The following is a 19,729-nucleotide window of genomic DNA, read 5'->3' as shown; positions in this document are numbered from 1 at the left end:
CTTCCAGTTTATTTAGCACAGTTTGTGCAATTGTGAGTTCAGCTCATCAAGTTAATTACATGATATTTGGCATTTTAAATATCACTCCTGTCATTTGGCTGGTCATTTAAGGCCTCTGGATGGTACTGGCTACATCTGTTTTATGTTGACCGATGCGTCTTTATTTGTTCAAGCCTACTTTCTTAAACACCCAACACCTTGAAGATTTCAAGCCTCTCTTCATCCCAGCTATAACAGAAGTTCTCAACCTCCCTAATGCTTTTAATACAGTTCCTCATGTTGCGGTGACCTCCAACCATAAAATTATTTTCATTGCTACTTCATAACTATAATTTTTCTGCTGTTATGAATTATAATTTAAATATCTGATATGCAGGATATCTGATACATTACTCCAAAAGAGGTCATGACCCAGAGATTGAGAACCACTGACCTAGACATTATGGAGTTGAATATATCATTAAAGGCTTTTTTAAAATTTTATTTTATCTTGTTTTGTTTTCCAGACAGGATTTCACTATGTAACAGCTCTGGCTGGCCTGAAACTCACTCTGTAGACCAGGCTGGCTTCAAATTCACAGAGATTCCCTTGCCCCTGCCTCCTAAGTGCTGGAGTTAAAAGTGTGCACCACCATTGCCCAACTTAAGGCCTTTTTTAAATGGTTAATATTAATTATCATATTAATACATCTGATTAAATATAAGTTTGCAATTCCTTTCCTTATGTAGTTCTAAAATGAAGTTCCTTATTTAAGATTGGAAGTGGGAGGTGGAATTCAATAGAAAAGCATTAAGAGAATGTAAAATTAAGAAAGTTTAGTCTGACTATTTTTCTTTTTTGAAAGATTTAAAGGTACATATTTTTATATATTTATTAGTCAATTTTTCTTATTGTCTTTTAACTTTCTTCTTTATTCTTTTGGATTCAGAGAATGAAATAGAAATTTTAAATGTTTAGAATGCATATATAAGATTCCTAGTAGATATTCTAGGGATAAACATCATACGATTCAGTAGGACCTAATGTGTGGGTATGAAAGAAAAGAAACAGGTTCTTTTTCTACACAATGATGCGCTATGCAGATATAGCAAAGAAAATAACTCCTGTAATACCACTGCTAGTATTTTAATATATGTTATTCTAGGTGTTTATTTATGTATAGATACACATATATATAATGAAATGGTATAGTCTTTATATGTTATAGTCAATTCTTAGTATATTTTGAACATTCTCTTTTACAGCAGTTAGTAGTACTGTCATTGTTTATTTAAATTTAATTCTACTGTTGTTCAATCCTTACTTTGTTTAAGCTCTTGCTCTCCTGTGATAGCACAGCACTAACCATTTTTTTGCCACTAAAACCTTGTTATGCATGGTTATACCTTGTGCAACATAAGGAAGAATACAATTTCTAGTCAAGAAAGAGAACATTTTAGTATTTGTGACACATTGCCAAATTGTTCCCCAGAAATATTTTAAGAATGATATATATATATACATACATACATACATACACACACACACACACACACACACACACACACACACACACATATATATATATATATAATTTCACTGAACTGGATACTTGACATTTTGTCTTTTTTTTTTTTGAGGCAGGTTCTCACTATGTAGCCCTGGAGCTTGCTATATAGACCAGGCTGACCTCAAACTTAATAGAAATCTGCCTGCTTCTGACTCCAGGGCCAAGGTAGTGAATAGAATGAAAATAGATCCATAATGTAGCCTTATGTGGCTGAGAAAAGGAAAATATTAATATTAAGGGATACAATTGATTGGAAGCTAGTGCCCTTGCATAAGAAAAAGAAGCTGAGTTGAACTCAGAGGGAAAGGCCAAGAGTTTAGTCTTTATGGTACTCTATTTAATAGCAATAATATTTCTACATGAAACCTATGTGTAGACTCCTTAATGTAAATATTACTCCTTTATAATACCATGGTTTTTAAATTTGTAGAAATCAAACAAACCAAAATACTATACAGTATGGTAATACTGAGGCCAGAATTTTAAAACATCAGTTAATCAATAAAATGTACACAGAACTATAGTTTGGTTTCTTAAAGACAAACTGAGCAAATAAATATAAAAATAACTGTCATATAAAAGTGTAGTAAGAAAATTATGAACAAACATATAAAAGAAAGTCCAAAGTAGGAAGAAATTATTCGTTTGTTTGTACTAGGGACTAAACTCAGGACTTTGCATATGCCAGGCAGGAGCTCTCCGCCAAGTTATATTTCTAGCCTTTTTTACTTTTTTGCAATCTATTTTTAAATGGGATCTTATTAAGTAGCCTGAGCTGGTCTTGACTTATTCTGTATTTCCAGCAAGTCTCCTGCTTCAGTTTCTCAAGTAACTAATATTACAGCCCTATGCTACCAGGCTCACTTAAGAAATTTATTTTTATTCAGGGGCTAGGTTTTATTTAATAGAATCTTTTATGGTTTAATGTTTGACAATTATTTTGAGTCATTGAACCTCACCCATGGACAACTATAATTTGTTATTTTAAGTTTAGAAAAAAGATTCATGATCATTCTCTATAAAACTACGAAATTTGAGAGTAGGAAGAGTCATAGATAATCTCAGCCAACTCTCATCATTTCACAGATGAGGGATTTTAATCTCTAGTGATGTTTTTCCCATTATACCAGACATCACTAGCATTCTAAGTTACAAACCAAATGTCTAGTGGCACTTTATGTGTCTGACTTCCTTTGCTCCGTCAAAGTATTCCCAGTTGTCACAATTGAAAAGAGGTTTATTATATTGCTGTTTAAGAATTGAGGAAATTCTATGCCTATAGAATGTTTACAGCATATGGTTCTCTCTGATCTTAGCTCCACTTTCCAATTCGTTGAAGAACTGTTTTTAAACCTAAGAAAGCTGTAGCATCTCCTAAGTAAACAATAGGTTAAATAATTGCCTCTTGTTGATTAAAGATGATACTGCCAAATTCTGAAGACTTTTTCTTAATTTTGTCATGTGTTTATAGAGGAGAAGTGTTGATTAGCTGACAGTGGAATAAAGACTGGAAAATCCTTTGTCTCTTCCATCCCCACAAATGCTGGCTATTGAACCCACAGTTCAAGACTGTTTTTCTTTAAATATAACTATTTAGTAACGGTTTGTTTTATTTGCTCTGCCATTTTCCTTTAAATAATAATGCAAAAAATCTGGATTTATGATGAGCTCTTTAAAAGCATGGTTTTATTAAGTTTGGATCAAAATTTTATGTAGTTCCTCTCTTTTTCCCCTTCTCCAGGTATTTATTTTCTTAATATAGATAGTAGAATGAGATCAGATCATACAAGGTACAACAAGTCACTCTGTTTTCAGAGGTTCAAACACTAATCCTCTAATGTATGCCTTTAGTTTCAGAGCTTTGAGAGGCTGAAGTCGAATTGCTGGGGATTCAAGGCCACTAGGGCTCATAGTGAGTCTAAACCTGTCTGGACTAGAGAATGAGACCTTGTCTGACAAAAGCAAAGAACCACAAAAAGCAAACAAACCTCCCCACATGAATACTACTAATTTTAGCCCCAACAGATGGTAGTCATTTTGATCACTAGGTGTTGAGAAAAAGCCAGGCATGGTAGCATGCACTTTACTCCCAACACTTGGGAGGCAGAGGCAGGTGGATCACAGTAGGTTCAAGGCCAGTTTGATCTTTAGAGTGAGATCCTGTCTCAAAGCAAACAAAAAACAACTAGATGTTGAGAAAAACCAGCTCTGGGATGTCTCAGGCCATAAAGGTTCAACAGCTGATATTCTCAGAAATGGTATCTCCCGGAATTATTTTATTACAAAATCTCAAGGTGAGAAAATAGGAAACAAAGAGTCAGGCACGTAGAGGAGGAAAAGGAAGGAGGCAGCAATTCTAAACTAGACAAGAGGACAGGGGACTGAGACAGATGCAAAGTTGACTTCAATAGTTAGACCCTGAATCAGCTTTCAAAGAGACACAGGAAGAGATAATATGATGTGCAATACAGCGAGACCAGAACTGAATGTGAAGCCTGAGGTTACAGTCGGAGGGATTTGGCAGGGTGTTTAGTTAATCATTTACTTCCATGTTTTCCAAGTTGATGAGTAGAGTGATAAATTCAGACTAAGATTCTGAGGAAATACTACTGATAATAAAAAAGTGACAAAGAATAATAAAAATAAGTAAATATTAAAACTATAGGGGTGGGTTCCCTGGCCCCGTCCTCTAAAGAATAGCTGTGCCTCCCGAGTCATGCGGCCTGGGAGCACCTGTGTTTAATTTGAAGGTCTCCATCCCTCTTGCATTATGAGACCTAATGAGATCATGGCTGGAAGTGGTATGACCGAGCTTTTTGTGGCTGAGTTATACACATTTCTGTTTTACCCCCTAATCTTGGTGATGAAATCACTGTTGCGAATTGAATCAGAGTTTTACTATGGCATCCATGCAAGTGATTATTCTCAGTACACATTTTCCTCCTTACCAAATATGGTACTAACAACTCAGGGTCATGTTCATTTACGAGAAGGAAAAGAAGAAGGAAACACTTTAAATCTCCTTTGGAAAATGACTTAGCAGAAAAAAATTATGGCTGTATCAAAGTTTTTAAGTTCAACATTAAACTGTAATTTTAAAATGAATTTAGGTTAAAAGTTCTTTTGAGTTGTGAAATGTATTTAAGTTTAAAACTGATTTATATTTATTAACCTCATTTTCTATAAATAGTGATAAAGCAAGTAATCGAGCAAAAGTCATTTTGACTTGGTGACTAAATGCAGTTTTACATTAGGGTGCTGGTACTCCCATGTCCCTAAGACATTGCCTTTCATATATAATATATACCTAGTGGACTTTGATCAGGGAAGTGGTGAGGAATTGGTTCTTGAGCTTTTGACATTCCTCTGGTTAGTCTCATATCCAAGAACATAAACATGATAGCTGCATAGTTTATAATCATAGATTGAAGAAAATATCCTATGATATATGAGATTCAGTAGAAATGACAGTTGAAGGGGAATCCAGTCTTGGTTCCAGTGTTGCTCTTTTTGTGACTGTGGAGAACTATTTTACTAACATAAAATCTTATTTTCTTTCCTCTAAAATAAAGCAGAATACCTTGAATATGGTAGGCATTCAGCTAATGCTTATTAGGAATATAATGGCCACTATTCTGGTGGCAAATAGTTAAAACTTCAACTTGAGCTGACTTCAGTACGTAAAGTTTAGGTAACAAAGCTTAGGAGAATGTAAGAGTAGACCTACTAGAATCTTGAGCTGAGGCATCAACAGGACTCCCAGCTCCTCTTTTTGAGGGGGAACATGGCATGAGCAGCTCTAGACATGTGTCCTCATACACCTTTTTGACAGGAAGGGAAAGGATCCCTTTGGCTTCAGCTAAGATATAAAAATTCTAAAGTAGAATTCTTATTGACCTGAACTGGGTCATGCTTCCCACTGGACCTATTAGTAGCATCCAGGAGAGTGATAGTGCAGAAGTGATACCAAAAAGCCTTTCTTGAAATTATGTACATGTGACAGCTCACTGGTGACTTCAAACAGAAGAATAGGAATGACATAAGTGCAGGACATGTTTAAGACATTTGGTTTCTTTCTGTACTAGCTGTGGAGAAGCATGAAGAGTTTTTCTCCTCCTTTTCTATGTTTTCATAGAACTGGCTTAGGGCTCCACCTTCGCAGATTCATATTTTAAGGATAGATACCCGGTCTTTCTCTTTCCCTGTAAGGACTGCAAAGTTTCTGCCTTCATTGGAGAACAAGTGCCAGCTCATTTGGACTTTAGCACATGATCCTCACTTGTGGAGAAATGGCTACAATGTCGTTATAACACTCTTCATGCTTGTTACATTCCAGCCTGCACTCAGTGGAGTGTCTACATCACCTATTGTTTCCTGGACCCTGCATTAGCGTGTGTTCTTTATTCAAGCCCGCAGCTTGAAATTGGCATTAGTGAAGTATTTGCTCTTTACAAAAGGAAAAGGGCAAATGGCACAAATCATAACTCTGCCCCTTCCCTGGATAACCAGTTGTTAAACGTGTCCTAGAACTTTTAAATATATAAGTTAATCCTCATGAAAATCTTATGAGGTAAATCTTATCTTCAGAAATTAATGTTAAAAGAGAGAGCAAAAAGTTTGAGAGCACCTGTTGCATTGTTTGGGTGAACTAGTTTCTGCTTGTTTCGAAACCTACATATTGCACTTTGGATGACAGCTGAGTGACAGCAAGCAGTGATTTGCTCTTGCATTTACATTGTCCTGTCAACTACCACTGAGCTGTCAGCCTTTCTAGGGAAACGCTCTCAGCTAGAAGCCTCAGTGCGCTGAAGCCACTGTTTTCTGTATTGCACGTCTTCTTCAGATGGTTCATTGGAGACTGGTTGGAGTGCAGCAGGACTTGCGATGGAGGGGTGCGCACGAGGGCTGTGCTCTGCGTCAGGAGGATCGGGCCGTCGGAGGAGGAGACTTTGGACCACGGTGACTGTTTAACACACCGGCCGATGGAGAAAGAGTCCTGTAACAACCAGTCATGTCCACCTCAGTGGGTAGCTTTGGACTGGTCTGAAGTAAGGAAATCTGGGATGCCTTAGTTATCAATACCAAAGCATTTAATATTTAAGCACACCTGAGCATGGGGATTAGACTTAATAACTGAGAGCTACCTAAAAGTGAATTTGGCCATATTATATTTTATTATTATTTGTCCAGAGGTAAGAGACTTTTGGAGCAAAAAAACTCAATGAGAAACTAATCATTAATTAAATACTTGTAAAGTAAACTTGAAATAGCATTATGATAGATACTCTTAGGGGAGGTTCTTCCTGGTGCTCCGGAAGCTCAGCATTAGTGATATGGAATTAAAAACTGAAATTCAAAGGAGGGGGTCAAGAAGTTTTCTTATCCTGAAACATATTGGAGATCAAGAGATGTTTTTTCTGGTGTTTCATTTTGAAGGCCCAGATGTTTTTTCTTTTATTTAAATTAGAAGCAATCTTGTTTTATATGTCAATCCCCGTTCCCTCTCACTCCTCTCCTCCCCTGCCCCCCACCGACCCCCTATCCCATCCCTTTTCTGTTCCCCAGGGAGGGTGAGGCCTTCCAAGAGGGATCTTCAAAGTCTGTCATATCATTTGGAGCAGGGCCTAGACCCTCCCCCATGTGTCTATGCTGAGAGAGTATCCCTCTATGTGGAGTGGGTTCCCAAAGTCCATTCGTGTACTAGGGAGAAATACTGATCCACTACCAGAGGCCCCATAGATTGCCCAGACCTCCTAACTGACACCCAGGTTCAGGGGGTCTGGATCAGTTCTATGCTGGTTTCCAAGCTATCAGTCTGGGGTCCATGAGCTCCCCTTTGTTCAGGTCAGCTGTTTCTGTGGGTTTCTCCAGGCTGGTCTTGACCCCTTTGCTCATCACTCCTCCCTCTCTATGATTGGATTCAATCTCATTATTGGAGAAGGGCATTTAAGGTAGCCTCTCCACTATTCCTTAGATTGTTAGTTGGGGTCATCCTTGTAGATCTCTGGACATTTCCCTAGTGCCAGATGTCTCTTCAAACCTGCAATGGCTCCCTCTATTATGGTATCTCTTTTCTTGTTCTCCTCTATTCTTTCCCTGACTTAGTCTTCCTGCTCTTTCATGTCTTTCTCTCCCCTCCTTTCCCCCTTCTCTTTCTCCTAACTCCATCGCCCCCCCCACAGTGCTCCCAATTAGCTCAGGAGATCTTGCCCCTTTCCCCTTCTCTGGGGGACCATGTATGTCTCTCTTAGGGTCCTCCTTATTTCCTAGCTTCTCTGGCAGTGTGGATTGTAGGCTGGTAATCCTTTGCTCTATGTCTAAAAATCAATATATGAGTGAGCACATAACATGCTTGTCTTTTTGTGACTGGGTTACCTCACTAAGGATGGTTTCTTCTAGTTTCATCCATTTGCCTGTGAGTTTCAAGATTCCATTTTTTTTCTGCTGAGTAGTACCCCATTGTGTAAATGTACCACATTTTCTCCATCCATTCTTCAGAAGATGGACATCTAGGTTGCTTCCAGGTTCTGGCCATTACAAATAATTCTGCTATGAACATGGATGAACAGATGTCCTTGTTGTAGAAATGTGCAACTTTTAGGTATATGCCTAAGAGTGGAATTGCTGGATGTGTGATAGACTGATTCCCATTTTCCTGAGGAACCACCCTACTTATTTCCAAAGTGGCTGTATGAGTTTACATTCCCACCAGCAGTGGAGGAGTGTTTCCCTTTCTCCACATCCTCTCCAGCATAAGCTGTCATTGGTGTTTTTCATTTTAGCCATTCTGACAGGAATAAGATAGTATCTCAAAGTTGTTTTAATTTGTATTTCCCTGATGGCTAAGGATGTTGAGCACTTTGTTGTGTGTCTTTCAGCGATTTTAGATTCCTCTATTGAGAGTTCTCTATTTAGTTCTGTACCCCACTTTTTAATTGGATTATTTGGTGTTTTGGTGACTAGCTTCTTGAGTTCTTTCTAAATTTTGTGGGGTTGGTGAATATCTTTTCCCATTCTGTGGGCTGCCATTTTGTCTTGTTGACTGTGTCCTTTGCCTTTCAGAAGCTTCTCGGTTTCAGGAGGTCCTATTTATTAAATGTCAATCTCAGTGTCTGTGCTACTGGTGTTATGTTCAGGAAGCAGTCTTCTGTACCAATTAGTTCCAGGGTACCTCCTACTTTCTCTTCTAAGATGTTCAGTGTGGTTGGATTTATGTTGAGGTCTTTGATCCATTTGGACTTAAGTTTTATGCATGGCGATACATATGGATCTATCTGCAGTCTTTAACATGCCAGCATCCAGTTCGGCCAGCAACCTTTGTTGAAGATGCTTTCCTTTTCCTATTGTATAATTTTAGCTTCTTTGTCAGAAATCAAGTGTTCATATGTGTGTGGGTCCATATCAGGGTTTTCAGTTAGATTCCATTGGTCTGTCTGTCTAGTTTTGTGCCAATACCAAGCTTTTTTCAAGACTATAGCTCTATAATAGAGATTGAAGTCAGAGATGATGATGAAGGTCCAGATTTTTTAGAGTTAATTTTTCTAAGTAATACAATAGTTTACTACATAATTTTAGGTATGAGTTCTTTACAAATCAGTTTTAACTTGAAATATAGCAAGTTAGGCTGTTTTGTTGGTAAACAATAATTTTAATTTCTTCTAAATTATATCTGGAGAAGAGAAAGGGAGGTGAGGAATATAGCATACCAAAAGTCAAATAAGTAATATATCTTCATTTATGTTATTATTACATGTAATCTGACTAAAATAAAATGAGGGCATTCTTTTTTTCAGGAATTACCCTATATATTAAAAAATTAACAAACAAACAATAGCATTTATTATTATCATAGCAGGTAATTTTTTCTTTTTTGTTTAAATTAGAAACAAGCTTGTTTCACATGTTCATCACAGCTCCCTCTTCCTCCCATCCTCCCTACCATACCCCCCAGTTCCCCAATGAATCTCCAGGGTAAGGCCCTGCATGATAGATCTCCAGAGTCTGTCAAGTCATCCAGGGTAGGGTCTAGGCCCTCCTTTGAAAGTCCAGGCTGAGACAGCATCCCTCATTGTAGGATGGGCACTCAAAGTCTTTTTGTATGCCACGGATAAATACTACCCAAGTCCCCGTAGATTACCTAGGCCTCCTCACTGACACCCTCATTCAGGGGGTCTGGGTCAGTCCTATGCGTTCCAAACAGCCATCAATCTGGGGTCCAAGAGCTCCCCCTTGTTCAGGTCAACTGTTTCTGTGGGTTAAACCAGCCCAGTCTTAACTCCTTTGACCATCAGTTCTCCCTTTCTGACACTAGATTCCAGGAGTTCAGTTCAGTTTTTATCTGTGGGTATCTGCCTCTGGTTTCATCAGTCGCTGGATGAAGTTTCTGTTTCCCAGACTCTCTGACAATGAGATTGTATGCTGGCACTCACTGATTCATGTCTATAATCCATAAATGAGTGAGTACGTACCATGTTTCTCTTTTTGTGACTGGCTTACATCACTCAGGATGGTTTCTTCTAGTACCATCCATTTGCCAGAGAATTTCAAGATTCCATTTTTTTTCTGGCTGAATAGTACTTCATTGTGTAAATGTACCACATTTTCTCTATCCACTCTTCAGTTGAGGGGCATCTAGGTTGCTTCCAGGTTCTGGCTATTACAAATAATGCTGCTATGAACATAGTGGAACAGATATCCTTGTTGTATGAATGTGTATCTTTTGGGTATAAAGGGAGGGCATTCTTCTTGACAAAATGATATAATGCCAGTGCACTTAAAAAATGACCTTGTGGAAAATAAGGTTTTAGGCAATTAACTTTTGACGCATCAGTATGCATGATATGCACAGGCATGCTTGTATGTGTATATCTCTGTCCCAGTGGTTCTCAACCTTCCTAATGCTGTGACCCTTTAATACAGTTCCTCATGTGGTGGCTCCAACTATAAAATTATTTTTGTTGCTACCTCATACCTGTAATTTTGCTAATGTTATAAATCATGATGTAAGTATCTGTGTTTTCCAATCTTCTTATGCTACCATGTAATAGGGCCTTTCGACTTCAAAGGGTTGAGACTCACAGGTTGAGAACCACTGCTACATACCCTTTTCACATTTCCCATAGAGGAGCTTAATCTTTCTGTAGTGTTGGTTAATGTTAAGGAGAATGGGTACCTAAAAAGAATTCTTTCAAGTCAATAAAAGATGTGTATTAGACTCTGTTCTATAATATCATGCTAGGAACATTGTGATACTTGCTTTGAGCATTTTCAGGAGTCCTCTTAAGTTCACAGAGGCAAACAAAAGACTTAAAGACTTTCCTTTAGGAACCTCTGTATGTAACTGGTCCCTCACTCCTTGAACAGCCTTTGTTAAAATTAGTCCATGAGTAGAAGGACTACTGGTGGCCACATACCTTTAATCTCAGCAACTGAGAGAGGCAGACATATCTCTATGGCTTTGAAGTCAGACTGGTCTACATAGCAAGTTCCAGAGCAGTCGAGGCTACATAGAAAGAGCTTAACCTTCTCTCCTAACAAAAAAAAGATGGTCCATGGGAGCAAAATTCTGAGCAAGTTTTTCATGGAATCTCTGGCAGAAATGTGGGTGTTCTCTCAAGTTGCCTGGCTATATTACAGTCTCTGTAATCACATTCTGCCCACCTAACTTGGATTCCTAGGTTCTGTCAAGCATATAAACATTGATATGATATAGTCTGTAATCGTAGAAAAGAAAACAGATTCCCCCACACAGAGTTCATGAATGTCTAAATTCACCTGAAAATTAAGTTCATTGATAATACTAGCCATTTTGCATGGTTGTGAATCCATACCAGGATCCTCAGAGAAATACATGGATGTTGACCAATAAAGATGACAAATCTGTTATAGTAAAATTCATAATGGAAGACCATATATTTGGCTTCAATAGCTTTGGGATGTCGAGTCCATAAGTACAATTGAGTGCTTCCTGGGACAGGCACTGTAGAGATGAAAGGACCTAGTGGGCTCAGGAAAATAAGATATATTCATACAGTACCTAGAGTACGGTGTGATAGTATTTAATAATGGGGAATTGTGAGGTATGAATGCATAGCTATTATAGAAATTCATAGCTGAGGTGGTCAGAGATATATTCACTCATATCAGAGTTTGTAGTCACCTCCACGGGGGGGTTTTGTGACCCCTAAATAGGGAATTTGACAGAGCCATGTAGAGAGTAAAAAGAAAAGATAGAGAATTTGTTACAAAGGAATAATATTACCAAAAGAAGTGGGCACATGCAGAGAAAGATTTAGAAGCCCAGTGACAAAGATGGAACTTTGGGGTTACTTGCATAGTATGGGCTTTCTTGTGTATGTTCTGTTACCTGTAGTTCCACAAATACCTTCATGTACCACATGTCTCTTTAGCATTTGAAATCTTCATTCAAGAGTGTGCATTAGGTGTTCTAATGAGCCATGGGTCACCTTCAGACACTCTGGGGTCTATCTATGATAGTGGTTCCTGGCAGTTCTAGTTGGCTGCAGATCTTCGGGAGGGAGAGGTCTCCTTTGCCACCTTGGGAAGTGATTTCTCTGTCTGCTGACTTCGTGGCATTTGTGTAAGTCTTTCCTCACCTCACTCACTGGCCTCTTTCCTTTCTTAAGAGGAACCTAAAATGGGATCAGCAGCCTTTGCAGTTTGTTGGAATTAAGAATTGAAGGACACAGAATTTTAAGAGAGGAGGGAAACTGCTTAAAAAGTCTGAACATAAACACAAACTATTGTAGTGCACATGCCGGTAATTCCTGCAATTCTCACAGACAGGAGAATTGCTGTGAGTTTGAAGCCAGCCTGAGTAACATAATAAGTAAGTCCTAGACTGACCTGGATTATAGAGTGAGTTCCTTCCTCAAGTAAGAAAAAAAAGGCAAAAGAGAGAAGAGAGGGAAAGGAGCACAAAGGTTGAATTAAGTCGTCCTTAAAAAGAGAAACAAGAAGAAGCTTTGGCCAATGGGTGAAATAACTTTTGCCTATGGGTGAAATAGGTTAGTTTTACATCATCACCACATTTTTGTTTTCAGATGGAATAACCAAATACAGCCACCTTGGAATGGAAGCTATAGGTGAAATATAAGGGGTCCTGCATTTAATTTCACACTGATCATACTTCCACTTCATTGGTATTTTTATTCTATCTAGTTCATCTTCGAAGTGACATTCTCAGATAGATTTAAAAAGCTCAGAGGCATCACTGGAGGCTGCCTGCAGTCAGACATGCATGCTGAGGACATGTTAGTCATATTTCTTATGTCTTGTTTACGACAACTGACATAAGAGAAAGAGTGCTGGGAAGTGGGGTGCACATGTTGGGACTACCACTTAAGAAAAACATTAGTACCTGCTATTATTTCCCCCAAGATGACCTAGGAAAACTATCAGGAGCAGAGCATAATTTAGGAAGTGCAGACATTACTGTCTAGTTGAGCACCATCTTTATTGCCATTATGTTTTGGTCAAGAGGGAGGAAACGGCTGTTGTCTGCCATTTGTGTTTATTTAGCAAAGGCAGGCTTCCCTTTCCTTCCTTACCAGGAAGCCTAGCTCTCCCCTAAATGGGTTAATGGAAGGAAAGATAAACAGCACCAAAGAGTCAGTGTATGAGCAGCTGAAGAGCAAAGCCCAAGCCCTGGGCCTCAGAGACTGGTGTTGGGGAAGGAGGCTGTGGAGAAGAGCAGGCATCATTCAATCTCTCTTGAAGGCAGCCTTTTCAAAAAGGTACCCTGTTTTCTTTTGACACACCCTTGATAACTCCCCTGCTCTTTCAGCTCTCTCCTGATTGCATGATCAGGATTGCTGGGCAGTTACACTCTGAATGACCCCCTTCTAAGTGGTATCCCCTGCCTTCAGTTTTTTCCAATAAGTGACTTTTTATTTAATTTTATTATCATGCCTAAGTAGTACAATATTTAAAGACCAGAACTGATAGTCAGGCTATAGATATGGAGTATTTGTGGCTAGCTCTGTAGGGCTGAGACCCAGTGTAGTTGTTGAATAATTTGGCTTTGAAAATGAGTAAGAAAACAAGATTTTCGTCTCTTTAACTCTTAACTCTTGCCTCCTCTGAAGGGATCTTAGAAGAGCTGCATGTTGTCCTTGAAAATACATCTTGATGAGTCTTTTTCTAAGTTCGAGGAAATGCATTCTACTTCTAGATTCATTATGATAAAGAGAATATATAGAATCCTTGATTTTTTTTAATCTAAGAAAAAACTTCAATATTTTCTCCTTTTCTATGCCAATATAATAGGCTCAAAGACTTCACTGAATAAAACCAGTCAAAAGCCAGTGATGATAAAGTACACAGGAATTTATTTTCTACACCCACTCTCATTGTATATGGCATTAGCCTTGTATTCACATGCCTGTCTCTTAAATAAGAATACAGGCCTTTTGAACATGAATAGCCTTCAGTTCCACTCTACAGAGCAGTGGTCCTCAGCCTTCCTAATGTTGCTCCTATTAATACTATTCCTTGTGTTATGGTGAACCCCCAACCAAATTATTTCATTTCTACTTGATAACTGTAATTTTGATGCTGTTGTGGGTCGTAGTGTAAATATTTTTTGGAGATAGAGGTTTGTCAAAGGATTGCGACCCACAAGTTGAGAACCACTGCTATAGGCTTGGGAAATATGTTTGGATGAAAGATACAAATAACAGCTCACATGTGTGTAAGTCCTCAATTGACTGAGAGGAAGATGGGGATTTGGAGGAAGGATCCAGAAGATCTTAGAACTTCCGTCAGCCACTGCAGTAAGTAGGTAACTTTAAAAAAGCATCTAGAAACAGGGAAAGGATAGGGTTTGTGGCATAGGAAGAAGGGTCGTTTCAGTGTGATGAGCAGACCCCCAGTTTTAATGCTTGTGTCCAGAGGTGTTTGTGCAGCCATGTATTCTTGACTACCATACTGGAATAATCGATCTACTCCACCACTAGCTTGCTCCACAAAGACACGTTCTTGTGGTCTACTAATAACATAAAAGTTCCCTTTTAAAGACTACACCCAGCAAGTAGGCTTCCACATTCCAAAGCTCCACAGACTCTTATCACAGCTGAAGGAGGCCAAGACTGGGGAAGAATGGAGGAATAAGCCTATCCCTAATAAAAGAAGAAAGTATTAGCCAAGAAAAGCAAACATTGAATTTAGCTCTTAAAGACCTTGGGGAAAAGAGTAAAGTACTTCCCCTTAAACTGTTGAAGGGGCTTTATAACTGGGAGCTTTTTCTTATAGTGTGTATTGTATACATATGCACATTTACTTCAATAGTCTCTTCACATTTTCCTGTGATTAAACTATTGTTATTCTATATTTGTTTTTATTTCCAGTGTACTCCAAAATGTGGTCCAGGATTCAAGCATCGGATTGTTCTATGCAAGAGTAGTGACCTTTCTAAAACATTCCCAGCTGCACAATGTCCAGAGGAGAGCAAGCCTCCTGCTCGCATCCGCTGCAGTCTGGGTCGCTGTCCTCCTCCCCGCTGGGTTACAGGAGACTGGGGTCAGGTATGGCAGCCAGACTTGGGACCCTTTGAGATACAAGCCTGGGCTTTCTGATGTGATCATTGGGAGGGTCCAGGCAGGAGTAAGGATGCTCCTGGGAATCCTAAGTATGAGATTTACCTGTGAATCTAAGCAAGCCTTTGGGACCAACTGTGGACACATACACCACATTTCTCCACACCTGGGAACATCCCACTCTATTGCTATCATTATTATTGTTATCATTTGGGGGTTTTGCCACAGGGCCAAAACTCGGTGTAGGTCATACTGTCTTCAAGCTCACAATCCTCATGCCTCAACCTGTTAACAGGGATAATAGGCATGCACTACCATCCAAGCCCCAAACTCACTTGTTCTTTGGAGCCTACCATTTCAAGTTCAAAGTCAACCAGACTCAATAAGCAGAAGTGTAAGCAAACCAATGTATTCCAATCCTAGTTCTCAACTAATCCAGCAATAAATCAGTTAATATCAATGTCTTAATTTTCCCACTCATAAAGTAGATTATTCCCTCTAACCTCACAGAGAAGTTTTGGGGGCCTTAATTAAAATAGTGCTGTGATTGATATGATACAAAAATTAGTGCTTACACTTCAAATTACTTTTATCTGATGGATACTGTGAATTAGGAAACAGTATACAGTACTTTTAGCTGTGTCTTATATATTTTATATCAAACTCATTTTTATTTTTATTTTTCTACTTTTCTTTTATTATGAGTAAAAATACATAAATTTGTTGTATGTGACAGGTGTGCTGAGGATCAAACTCAGGTCATCAGACTTGGCAGCTAACCCCTTTATACACTGAGCCTTCTTAGTGGCCCAGTTCCTACTTGAATTCCTTCATTCCATATATATATATATCCCACGTGTGTGTGTGTGTGTGTGTGTGTGTGTGTGTTGTTAATTTGTGTTATCTTGCTATTGGTATTGTTAAAGTCTATAAAAAAAGAAGTTATGTGAAATGATGCCTATGTTAATTAACAAAAATTATTCATTATACAGTATACATGTGTATGTACATTTTAAATGTCAGACCATTTGTGATAAATTAATGCAATTCTATCAAGTAAAAAATAATTTAAAAGAAAACCAAATTGATATGTTTTATATAAGAGGGAAATTAAATACTGTTCTTCTAAATGTCAAAGAAGAAATATATTAAACCACATTGAGAAAATAACTCTCAGCTGTGTGTGTGTGCGCGCACTCATGTGACACAGTGAATGTGTAGAGGCCACAGGACAACTTTCTGGAGTTGATTGCCTCCTTTCACCTTTATGTGGGTTCCAAGAATAAAACTCAGGTCATCAGGCTTGTGGGATAAGAACTTTGCTCACTGAGCCACACTGAGCAGCCCTCGAATTCTTATTGACTGGCCCAGTCATCACTGCTGTACTCAACTAACATTTTGATCAGATTCAGAGTGCTCGATTGGGTCATCAAGCTGGATGTGAACACCTATAATAAACAACAATCCAAAGTCAATTCCAGCCTGAGAATTGCTGACTATTTTACTTCCTCTGTAAGATTTTCTCTTTATTCCCTTGTAATTCTGCCAAGCTTGTTTGGAGTAGTTATGATAGCCCAAGAAATTACCATCCATTGTCTTCGGAGTACTATACTGCTTTAGTTTTCTAGGGCAATAATATAATCCTTGAGTTTTGAAACCAATTCCATAGTAAAACAAATGAGTCATACAGTTGTCAATAACAATTACATATAGATTTTAAAATTTAATATGTACAATAGTTAAAATAATATCTGATAAACGTTGTGAAAGTCAATAGTTTATTCTTCTATATATTTTAATTTAGTGCTCTGCTCAGTGTGGCCTTGGACAGCAAATGCGAACTGTTCAGTGTCTCTCCTATACTGGACAGGCATCTGTTGAATGTCCAGAAACTGTTCGGCCTCCGTCCATGCAGCAGTGTGAAAGTAAATGTGACAGTACTCCTATCTCCAGTACTGAAGGTGAGTATCCCTTGGAAAGAGTTTGATTGCATTTCTGGGACTCTCCTCTACTTTATACTTTGAAATTTCTTTACTTTTTTCTTCTTCTGTTCCAGGCTGTCCTGGAACTCATTCTTTAGACCAAGCTGGCCTGGAACTCACAGAGATCTACCTGCCTCTGCCTTTGCCTCTCAAGTCCTGGGATTAAAGGTGTGCACCACTATTGCCTGATAATTCCCTTTATTAATACCAAATGCTAGCAAAAATCCTGAATTTTATCTTTCATTTAAGTAAGCATACTTTATTCATGCAAGTGTAATTCAAAATGGTATTATGTATGAGATTTCAGAAATTATCCAGAATAGGAAGATAAATATGGCACAGTCAGAATTTCAGATTTCCTTCATATATAAAATATATGTACAGTCTTACCAATAACATCTGAAGCCATGGACTTAAATTATTTAAAGAGATACAGCTATAAAGTTTGATAGTTTGTTGATAATTTTCTAGTGAAAATTAAATGCTTATAAACCTCTTCAAAAGATATCTGTTCCTGTAAGTCAGCTCTATCCAGCTCGAGGATGTTCTAAAAATTATCTTCATGATTTTAAAATGTCTTTGGGATTTTGTTTTGAGGAGGAGGATCGTCTTGTGTGATGTGTACAGAGGCCTTGCAACTTTGACAAATGTCTTTTTGTTTATCTAAGGCTCCACACTGTGTATTTGTTGTAATGTAGTTGCCTTTTTACAGTAGTATAGCCATGTCTCACAGCAATTTTAAAATATTTTTAATGTGCAAACCTCTAGCTCTAATCCCATCTACTTGTGTTGTTGTTCCTGTAGTAAGGTATATCCTAGAAATTTCCATTTCTTGGAAAGAATTCAAAATGTATAACAAACAGAAGCAGTTGTCTTGAAAGTAGATGTCTTTCACTCATTATAAGTTATTAGCAACCTGTCTCTTGAGTTTAGAAGGTCTGTTTTTATTTCAGAATTGAAAAGTGAAAGGTTAAGTAGGAGAGAAGATGGAACTAATCAATTAAACTATTCTGCATGATTGATCCTTTAATTTTATTTATGTCATATACATAAGCAATCTTTCTGTTTTATATTTCTGCATAATATCATGCAATTTTTGCAATAATCTTTTGAGACATATTATTGCGGACAAAGATACTGAGGCATGGAAGCACAAAGAAAGATGGTAATTTTCGCAGATTACAAGTCTAGGAAGTATTAGACAAAGAAAGCAGGCTTTAAACTCAGATTTGGCAAAGCCTTGAAGCATGTCAATTTCCACTATGCTTATGTATTATTCCTTTTTTAGCCCACACTGACCTTGCATTCATGACCTTTCTACCAGTGTCTTAAAAACTGGGATTATAGGAGTATGCCTCCACGTCCAGCTATTTTTTTTTAATTTAAAGGAAGAATGTGCTATGTGAAGCAGTTTATGTAATTCTAAGGGATACTCAAATGAAGATCAATGACTTTAACCTTTTGGATCAAGGCAGCCTGCATATACTAAGTTGTCTGTGAGCCAGCTGTAATGTATCACTAGGGAAGTTTAAGATGTGCTCAGAAAAGTGAAGACAGCATTTGACTCAAATCATAAGTTGTCACTGTCTTAGTTATGGTTTCTGTTGCTGTGAAGAGATGTCATGACCATGGCAATTCTTATAAAAGAAAACATTTAATTGGGATGGCTTACATTTTACAGGTTTAGTCCATCATCATGGTGAGATATGGTGGGATACAGGCAGACATGGTGCTTACAGAAGGAGCTGAGAGATCTATATCTTAATCTGCAGGCAACAGGAAGTGAACCGTGACACTGGGCATAATTTGAGCATAGGAGACCTCAAAACACACCCCAACAGTGACATACTTCCTGCAATACAGCCACACCTACTCCAACAAGACCATACCTCCTAGTAGTGCCACTCCCTTTGGGGGCCATTTTCTTTCAAACTGTCGTAGTCTCACCCACAGGGAAGGGATGGGCAGATGCCATGGATGTCAAGAGGGTTTTTGCACAAACATAATGATCTGGTTTGGGGGTCAGATCAGAGAGATAAGATGGGAATCTTAGAAAAATCAGAAAGACCAGTTTCTAATTAAGAATGGAGAGTAGAAAGCGCCGTGCTTATCAGGAGAGTCAGGCTACTCCCAGTGAGAAGTTACTGGAAGGCCGTTTAGCTCTGCCACTACAGAGTAGTTAGGGGAGATCTCTTGAGATCTAAAACATAGCCCTTACATAGGGTGATACAGATAAAATGGTCTGTAGTTAAGACCTTGAGAATTGTTTTAACTGCCAAGGTTTAGGTAATGGTTGCTCACCTACTCAGTATTTTTTTATGAAAATGTAAAGTTTCAAGTACACAACAAAGTCGAAAGAATTCTTAGGTGAACACCCACCATCTAGAGTAAACTATTACATTAACATTTTAGTAAACTTGCTTCATTTTTAGGTGTAATCCATCTTCAGTGTGGTAGGGTTTTTTGTTCTGTTCTTCATTTTTACCATTTTCCATATATATGTATATGTATATATACACACACCTTGGATATTGATTCTCACCCCCACCATATTCTCCTCCCCCACAAATCTCTCTCACATTCATGTCTATTTGGTTGGTTTTGGGGCCCACTGAGGTTAAGCAGGGCCATATGTGTGACC

General features: G+C 38.3%; 1 protein-coding gene across 9 annotated transcripts in view; it reads left to right on the top strand.

Moving 5' to 3' along the window:
- Adamts6 (ADAM metallopeptidase with thrombospondin type 1 motif 6) overlaps window positions 1–19,729 on the top strand; it is a 227,443-nt gene that overhangs the window by 196,672 nt on the left and 11,042 nt on the right. For 8 of the 9 annotated variants that reach the window (XM_040728949.1, XM_040728950.1, XM_040728947.1 and 5 more), the window contains 3 exons: window positions 6,394–6,598; window positions 14,918–15,094; window positions 16,911–17,067. In XM_040728949.1, the coding sequence (XP_040584883.1) occupies window positions 6,394–6,598; window positions 14,918–15,094; window positions 16,911–17,067 (539 nt within the window). Of the gene's footprint in view, window positions 1–6,393; window positions 6,599–14,917; window positions 15,095–16,910; window positions 17,068–19,729 lie in introns of those variants that run through there. The other variant, XR_005869853.1, reaches the window with a different exon arrangement.

Source organism: Mesocricetus auratus, unplaced genomic scaffold (assembly GCF_017639785.1).
Source record: "Mesocricetus auratus isolate SY011 unplaced genomic scaffold, BCM_Maur_2.0 Super-Scaffold_100020, whole genome shotgun sequence".
Lineage (NCBI taxonomy): Eukaryota > Metazoa > Chordata > Mammalia > Rodentia > Cricetidae > Mesocricetus > Mesocricetus auratus.
Note: the sequence above shows the minus strand (reverse complement) of the source record. Positions and strands in the feature narration are given on the sequence as shown.